This window comes from Oncorhynchus masou, unplaced genomic scaffold (assembly GCF_036934945.1).
Source record: "Oncorhynchus masou masou isolate Uvic2021 unplaced genomic scaffold, UVic_Omas_1.1 unplaced_scaffold_4952, whole genome shotgun sequence".
Taxonomy (NCBI): domain Eukaryota; kingdom Metazoa; phylum Chordata; class Actinopteri; order Salmoniformes; family Salmonidae; genus Oncorhynchus; species Oncorhynchus masou.
Window position 1 is genome coordinate 11,334 of NW_027011349.1, and position 8,667 is coordinate 20,000.

General features: G+C 48.8%; 1 protein-coding gene across 1 annotated transcript in view; it reads left to right on the forward strand.

Annotated features, from left to right (window-relative positions):
- The first annotated feature begins 376 nt into the window (after positions 1-376).
- LOC135535666 (4-hydroxyphenylpyruvate dioxygenase-like) overlaps positions 377-8,667 on the forward strand; it is an 11,657-nt gene continuing 3,366 nt past the window's right edge. The window contains exons 1-6 of the mRNA XM_064962114.1: positions 377-446; positions 840-866; positions 1,164-1,226; positions 3,744-3,848; positions 4,048-4,090; positions 4,213-4,295. Of these exons, the coding sequence (XP_064818186.1) occupies positions 444-446; positions 840-866; positions 1,164-1,226; positions 3,744-3,848; positions 4,048-4,090; positions 4,213-4,295 (324 nt within the window). The 5' untranslated portion in view covers positions 377-443. The remainder of the gene's footprint in view (positions 447-839; positions 867-1,163; positions 1,227-3,743; positions 3,849-4,047; positions 4,091-4,212; positions 4,296-8,667) is intronic.

Consider the following 8,667-nt stretch of genomic DNA (forward strand, 5'->3'; position numbering starts at 1 on the left):
ACAGGCTACTGTTACAGCGTGATGACAGCCTGCGTGACCTCGTCCCTGGGCTACTACACACAGCTTCCAGTCTTAGAGAAGTAGTCTGGTTCATGGTGCTTGAGGATGCAGCCTACAAGGACTGAACACTGTCCTCCATGTTAAGGCAGCGGAGGCTTGTAGAAGGAGCTCGATATTGTACTGGAGACATGATGACAACACCTGGCAAACACTGGACGATTGGGACAGCCAGCGCCAGGGTCTCTGGATCCTTGTGCTTGTCAGGTGAGGGAGGCAAAGCGGGCTGGAGGCGGGACCCCAGGGTGGTGTTGACCCCAAAAGACCAATCACCACACGGTCCTCTGGCCACTACTTAAGGCCTGTGGGGCAGCCAGCCCTCTAGCCCGTAATATTCTCTCTTCTCTCCTCTTGATCAGTCATCTCTGTCTGGACAGAACCATAGCATGGTGAGTAAGTCTGCTGCCTCCCGTGATGGTTGTACATGGGGTTTCAGAGAGGATGGGTCATTTTACAACTGTTAAACGGTGTAATAATTGACATAATTGTTCAGGTAGTAAATTAACAGCAGTCGGTAGTATCATTTGGTTCCAGACGTGTTGTGTGTCGTAAAATGTACATGGATTTATTAATTCATATGTGTATTGTATTGTATTGTGTGAACTCTGCTTTGGAATGATATACTTTAACTGTCGCAGCAGTTGGGGATGCTGTTGTACACCTCACATGTAACATGCCCACAAATGTAAGGAATGACACAATCGAAGGTTTCTGATATTAGGGGGAGGGGGAACATGTTTTACACGCATCGAAGATGATTCGATTTTCATATTTCTCTGCAGACTACCTACACAGATAAAGGGGAGAAGGTAAGTCCATCGTCATTATTTCCACGTAACACTTCAGTGGTGGATCTTGAGTTGATGATGAGATGAGGAGAAATGTCATGCTCTGGTTCCTTAAGGGTTACGACCTTCTGTCTTAATGACAAATGACGAACAAGCGGACTAACCATCCATATGGAGAGGGGAGTTTGTGAACATACCATTTGTTTTGATACAGTATTATTACTTATTTTGACATAGTATTATTTATTTTGATTTAGTATTATTTATTTTGATATAGTATTAATTATTTATTTTGATATTCCCCTTTTCCCCATTTAGCCCGAGAAGGGAAAATTTGTAAAGTTCCACCACGTGACCTTTTGGGTGGGCAATGCCAAACAGGTGAGTCTTTTAAGTCCTCCCAAAAAATAGACCGAAGATAAACGGAGACAAGTTATCCATCATATCCGATCACATCCACAATATGCTGTATGAATTTCTTTGACGTGGAGTGACAACTTAGCATTGGTTATATCACATTCTCAGCCTCGCAATGAGTGATACGGTAGCACTCGATGAGAGCTGGACAACATGCACAGCAGGATAACATATTGTGCCGAATGGACTTTGCTTTCTAAAGGGAGGCTAGCTCAGGTCATTGCTCTTCTGCTAGTTGACTTTGGGCTTCCTCTCTGTGAAACAAACTGAGGTTACAGTCCAGAACGGAGACATGTTTATCTATCTATCTGAAAACAGCACAGAAATGTTCCTGAACTTACAAGCCTTTTATAGCCATATATTGAACTGACAAATGGACTAAGAAGTAAAAACCAGGGTTGGGTCCTTTATAATTAAATCAGTCAATACAGGGAGTGATTTTAATTTAATTGGATTAATACATTTAAAAACCCAGCTTCTCCTTTTCAGTTTTTGAGAAGATATTTAAAATATATCCAATTACCCATATACCCAATTATTGAATTGGAATTTCAGGTTTTATCCCCTGAATTGACTGACTTCAATTAGAATTGACCCCAACCCAGTTGAAAACTATGACACAGACAGAGGTATATAATTTCTGTAATAGCTGACTTAATCTTTGCGGAACCAGAGGCAACAGGTGGGCGTTTACTGGGTAAACAAACGTTAGCAACTTCAAAAGGCCTAAAGTTCACGTAAAAGTTCGTTCAACCGCACCAATAAAGCATATGGGTCACATGTCACTTACAGGGTTGAGCAATCACACACACACACACACACACACACACACACACACACACACACGCACACACACCACACACACACACACACACACACACACACACACACACACACACACACAGAAACACCAGTGTCGACATCTTGTGTAAGTCAATGTTCCAAATGTTCGTAAAACTTTATTTGATGGGTACCTACATAAGAACTTTAATAACACATATGTTCTGTTTATGAATGTGTTGTGTATGGGTTATGAATGGGTCATGAATGGCATAGGTTTGAATGTATGGGTTATGAATGGGTTATGTAGGTTATGTTATGAATGTGTTGTGTATGGGTTATGAATGTATGAATGGTTATTAATGTATAGGTTATGTATGGGTTATTAATGGGTTATGTATGGGTTATTATTAATGTGAATGTGTTGTGTGTTTATGAATGGGTTATGAATGGGTATGGGTTATGTATAGGTTATGAATGTTGTTTATGGGTTATTAATGGGTTATGTATGGGTTATTAATGGGCTATGTATGGGTTATGAATGTGTTGTGTATGGGTTATGAATGGGTTATGTATGGGTTATGTATAGGTTATGAATGTGTTATGTATGGGTTATTAATGGGTTATGTATGGGTTATTAATGGATTTTATGTATGGATTATTAATAGTGTTATGTATGGGTTATTAATGGATTATATATGGGTTATTAATGGATTATATATGTGTTATTAATGGGTTATGTATGGGATATTAATGTGGTTATGTATGGGTTATCAATGGGTTATGCATGGGCTATTAATGTATTGTGTATGGGTTATGTATGGGTTATTCATGTGTTATTTATGATTATTAATATGTTATGTATGTGTTATGTATGGGTTATGTATGGGATATTAATGTGTTATGTATGGGTTATGAATGGGTTATGTATGGGTTATTAATGTGTTATGTATGGGTTATGCATGGGTTATTAATATGTTCAGTATGGGATATTAATGGGTTATGTATGGGTTATTATTGTGTTGCGTATGGGTTATGAATGTGAGTTATTAATGGGTTATTAACGGGTTATTAATGGATTATGTATGGGTTATGAACGGGTATGTGTGGGTTATTAATGGGTTATATATGGGTTATTAACGGGTTATTAATGGATTATGTATGGGTTATGAACGGGCTATGTATGGGTTATTAATGGGTTATGTATGGGTTATTAATGGGTTATATATGGGTTATCAATGGGTTATGTATGGGTTATTAATGGGTTATGCATGGGCTATTAATGTATTGTGTATGGGTTATGTATGGGTTATTCATGTGTTATTTATGATTATTAACATGTTATGTATGGGTTATGAATGGGATATTAATGTGTTATGTATGGGTTATGTATGGGATATTAATGTGTTATGTATGGGATATTAATATGTTCAGTATGGGTTATTAATGTGTTATGTATGGGATATTAATGTGTTATGTATGGGTTATTAATGTGTTATGTATGGGATATTAATGTGTTATGTATGGGTTATTAATGGGTTATGTATGGGATATTAATGTGTTATGTATGGGTTATTAATGGGTTATGTATGGGATATTAATGGGTTATGTATGGGTTATTAATGGGTTATGTATGGGATATTAATGGGTTATGTATGGTATATTAATGGGTTATGAAATCCTTGTGAATTCTCCATGCAGGCGGCTGTGTTCTACTGTGACAAGATGGGCTTTGAGCCAGTGGCCTACAAGGGTCTGGAGACCGGCAGCCGAGAGGTGGTGTCCCATGTCATTAAACAGGATAAGGTAGTGTACCCACTTCTGCAAATGTAGAACCGCTTTCTCTGACCCACATTAAAGTCTTCTTAGTCCCACGACTAGACAAGGCCGTGTCTGGGAAACTGACCCGTGATTGGTCTCGAGCTTTTAAAACTCCAACTTTGACTGACTTTAATACCTTCAACAGATGAAGTATTGACCTCGTTGTTCTTTATTCCTCCCCCAGATATTATTTGTCTTCGAATCTGCTCTGAATCCAGGAAATGAAGGCAGGTTTCTTCTTCTCCAAGTCAACATCTTTAAATGGCTACATTTCTGATATAGACCTGGTATGAAAGATCAACCGTCAGTCATATAAGTTTATTGTTTCAAAAGTTTTCTTTTCTCTCAGAAATGGGGGAACACTTGATGAAGCATGGGGATGGGGTCAAAGACATTGCTTTCCAAGTGGAGGACCTTGAATTCTTAATCAAGGTGAGTAAAAAGTACTAAAGTAATCTTGTTCAACCTTTTTTTCTGTTAGTTTCAAGGGTGGTGGGTAGACTAGAGGGTAGACTAGAGGGTGGAGGGTAGAGGGTAGACTAGAGGGTAGACTTGAGGGTGGAGGGTAGACTAGAGGGTGGAGGGTAGAGGGTAGACTAGAGGGTAGACTAGAGGGTGGTGGGTAGAGGGTAGACTAGAGGGTAGAGGGTAGACTAGAGGGTAGAGGGTAGACTAGAGGGTAGACTAGAGGGTGGTGGGTAGACTAGAGGGTGGTGGGTAGACTAGAGGGTGGAGGGTAGACTAGAGGGTGGAGGGTAGACTAGAGGGTGGAGGGGTAGACTAGAGGGTGGAGGGTAGACTAGAGGGTGAAGGGTAGACTAGAGGGTGGAGGGTAGACTAGAGGGTGGAGGGTAGACTAGAGGGTAGACTAGAGGGTGGAGGGTAGACTAGAGGGTGGAGGGGTAGACTAGAGGGTGAAGGGTAGACTAGAGGTGGGTAGACTAGAGGGTGAAGGGTAGACTAGAGGGTAGACTAGAGGGTGGAGGGTAGACTAGAGGGTGGAGGGTAGACTAGAGGGTAGACTAGAGGGTGAAGGGTAGACTAGAGGGTAGACTAGAGGGTGGAGGGTAGACTAGAGGGTGGAGGAGTAGACTAGAGGGTGGTGGGTAGACTAGGGGGTGGAGGGTAGACTAGAGGGTGGTGGAGTAGACTAGAGGGTGGTGGGTAGACTAGAGGGTAGACTAGAGGGTGGAGGGTAGACTGGAGGGTAGACTAGAGGGTGAAGGAGTAGACTAGAGGGTGGAGGGACTAGAGGGTGGAGGGTAGACTAGAGGGTGGAGGGTAGACTAGAGGGTGGAGGGTAGACTAGAGGGTGGAGGGTAGACTAGAGGGTGGAGGGTAGACTAGAGGGTGGAGGCTGGAGGGTAGAGGGTAGACTAGAGGGTGCAGGTAGACTAGGAGGGTGCAGGGTAGACTAGAGGGTGGAGGGTGGGGGTGAAGGCTGGAGGGTAGAGGGTGGTGGGTAGAGTCTGGAGGGTGGTGGTTAGAGGGTGGTGGATAGAAGGTGGTGGGTAGAGGGTAGAATGCAGATTGTGGTGGGTAGAGGGTGGTGGGTGGTGGGTGGTGGGTAGAGGGTGGTGGTGGGTGGGTAGAGGGTAGAGTGGTGGGTAGAAGGTAGAGGGTAGAGGGTGGTGGGTAGAGGTAGAGGGTGGTGGTAGAGGGGTGGTGGGTAGAGGTTAGAGGGTGGTGGGTAGAGGGTGGTGTGTGGTGGGTAGAGGTTGGTGGGTAGAGGGTGGTGGGTAGAGGGTGGTGGGTGGTGGGTAGTGGGTAGAGGGTGGTGAGTAGAGGATGGTGGGTAGAGGGTGGTGGGTAGAGTGTGGTGGGTGGTGGGTAGATTGAGGTGGGTAGAGGGTGGTGGGTAGAGGGTGGTGGGTAGAGTCTTGAGGGTGGTTGGTAGAGGGTAGCAGGTAGAAGGTAGACCAGAGAGTGCTGGGTAGAGGGTGGTGGGTAGAGGGTAGACTAGAGAGTGCTGGGTGGAGGGTAGAGGGTAGAGGGTGGTGGGTAGATTTTGGAGGGTGGTTGGTAGAGGGTAGCAGTAAAAAGGTAGACTAGTGGGTGGAGGGTAGAGGGTGGAGGGTGGTAGGTAGATGGTAGTGGGTAGAGGGTGGAGGGTGGTGGGTAGAGGGTGGTGGGTAGAGGGTGGTGGTTAAAGGGTGGTGGGTGGTGGGTAGAGGGTAGAGGGTGGTGAGTAGAGGGTGGTGGGTAGAGAGGGTGGTGGGTAGAGGGTGGTGGGTAGAGGGTGGTGGGTAGAGTCTTGAGGGTGGTTGGTAGAGGGTAGCAGGAAAAAGGTAGACTAGTGGGTAGAGGGTGGAGGGTGGTTGGTAGTGGGTAGAGGGTGGTGGGTAGAGGGTGGAGGGGCGGTGGGTAGAGGGTGGAGGGCGGTGGGTAGAGGGTGGAGGGCGGTGGGTGGAGGGCGGTGGGTGGAGGGTATAGGGTGGTGGGTAGAAGGTAGAGGGTAGAGGGTGGTGGGTAGAGGGTAGAGGGTGGTGGGTAGAGGGTGGTGGGTAGAGGTTAGAGGGGTGGTGGGTAGAGGGTGGTGTGTGGTGGGTAGAGGTTGGTGGGTAGAGGGTGGTGGGTAGAAGGTGGTGGGTAGAGGGTAGAATGCAGATTGTGGTGGGTAGAGGGTGGTGGGTGGTGGGTGGTGGGTAGAGGGTGGTGGTTGGTGGGTAGAGGGTAGAGGGTGGAGGGTAGAAGGTAGAGGGTAGAGGGTGGTGGGTAGAGGGTAGAGGGTGGTGGGTAGAGGGTGGTGGGTAGAGGTTAGAGGGTGGTGGGTAGAGGGTGGTGTGTGGTGGGTAGAGGTTGGTGGGTAGAGGGTGGTGGGTAGAGGGTGGTGGGTGGTGGGTGGTGGGTAGTGGGTAGAGGGTGGTGAGTAGAGGATGGTGGGTAGAGGGTGGTGGGTAGAGTGTGGTGGGTGGTGGGTAGATTGAGGTGGGTAGAGGGTGGTGGGTAGAGGGTGGTGGGTAGAGTCTTGAGGGTGGTTGGTAGAGGGTAGCAGGTAGAAGGTAGACCAGAGAGTGCTGGGTAGAGGGTGGTGGGTAGAGGGTAGACTAGAGAGTGCTGGGTGGAGGGTAGAGGGTAGAGGGTGGTGGGTAGATTTTGGAGGGTGGTTGGTAGAGGGTAGCAGTAAAAAGGTAGACTAGTGGGTGGAGGGTAGAGGGTGGAGGGTGGTAGGTAGATGGTAGTGGGTAGAGGGTGGAGGGTGGTGGGTAGAGGGTGGTGGGTAGAGGGTGGTGGTTAAAGGGTGGTGGGTGGTGGGTGAGAGGGTGGTGGGTAGAGGGTGGTGGGTAGAGGGTGGTGGGTAGAGGGTGGTGGGTAGAGTCTTGAGGGTGGTTGGTAGAGGGTAGCAGGAAAAAGGTAGACTAGTGGGTAGAGGGTGGAGGGTGGTTGGTAGTGGGTAGAGGGTGGTGGGTAGAGGGTGGAGGGGCGGTGGGTAGAGGGTGGAGGGCGGTGGGTGGAGGGCGGTGGGTGGAGGGTATAGGGTGGTGGGTAGAAGGTAGAGGGTAGAGGGTGGTGGGTAGAGGGTAGAGGGTGGTGGGTAGAGGGTGGTGGGTAGAGGTTAGAGGGTGGTGGGTAGAGGGTGGTGTGTGGTGGGTAGAGGTTGGTGGGTAGAGGGTGGTGGGTAGAGGGTGGTGGGTGGTGGGTAGTGGGTAGAGGGTGGTGAGTAGAGGATGGTGGGTAGAGGGTGGTGGGTAGAGTGTGGTGGGTGGTGGGTAGATTGAGGTGGGTAGAGGGTGGTGGGTAGAGGGTGGTGGGTAGAGTCTTGAGGGTGGTTGGTAGAGGGTAGCAGGTAGAAGGTAGACCAGAGAGTGCTGGGTAGAGGGTGGTGGGTAGAGGGTAGACTAGAGAGTGCTGGGTGGAGGGTAGAGGGTAGAGGGTGGTGGGTAGATTTTGGAGGGTAGAGTCTGGAGGGTGGTGGGTAGAGGGTAGCGGGTAGAGTCTTGAGGGTGGTTGGTAGAGGGTAGCAGTAAAAAGGTAGACTAGTGGGTGGAGGGTAGAGGGTGGAGGGTGGTAGGTAGATGGTAGTGGGTAGAGGGTGGAGGGTGGTGGGTAGAGGGTGGTGGGTAGAGGGTGGTGGTTAAAGGGTGGTGGGTGGTGGGTAGAGGGTAGAGGGTGGTGAGTAGAGGATGGTGGGTAGAGGGTGGTGGGTAGAGGGTGGTGGGTAGAGGGTGGTGGGTAGAGTCTTGAGGGTGGTTGGTAGAGGGTAGCAGGAAAAAGGTAGACTAGTGGGTAGAGGGTGGAGGGTGGTTGGTAGTGGGTAGAGGGTGGTGGGTAGAGGGTGGAGGGCGGTGGGTAGAGGGTGGAGGGCGGTGGGTAGAGGGTGGAGGGCGGTGGGTGGAGGGCGGTGGGTGGAGGGTATAGGGTGGTGGGTAGAGGGTGGAGGGTGGTAGGTAGAGGGTGGAGGGTGGTGGGTAGAGGGTGGAGGGTGGTGGGTAGAGGGTGGAGGGTGGTAGGTAGATGGTAGTGGGTAGAGGGTGGTGGGTAGAGGGTGGAGGGCGGTGGGTGGAGGGTATAGGGTGGTGGGTAGAGGGTAGAGGGTGGTAGGTAGGTAGGGTGGTAGGTAGAGGGTGGAGGGTGGTAGGTAGAGGGTGGAGGGTGGAGGGTGGAGGGTGGTGGGGAGAGGGTGGTGGGTAGAGGGTAGAGGGTGGTGGGTAGAGGGTAGAGGGTGGTGGGTAGAAGGTAGAGGGTGGTGGGTAGAGGGTAGAGGGTGGTGGGTAGTGGGTAGAGGGTGGTGTGTGGAGGGTGGTGGGTAGAGTGTGGTGGGTAGGGGGTATATTGTGGAGGGTGATGGGTGGTAGGTAGAGGG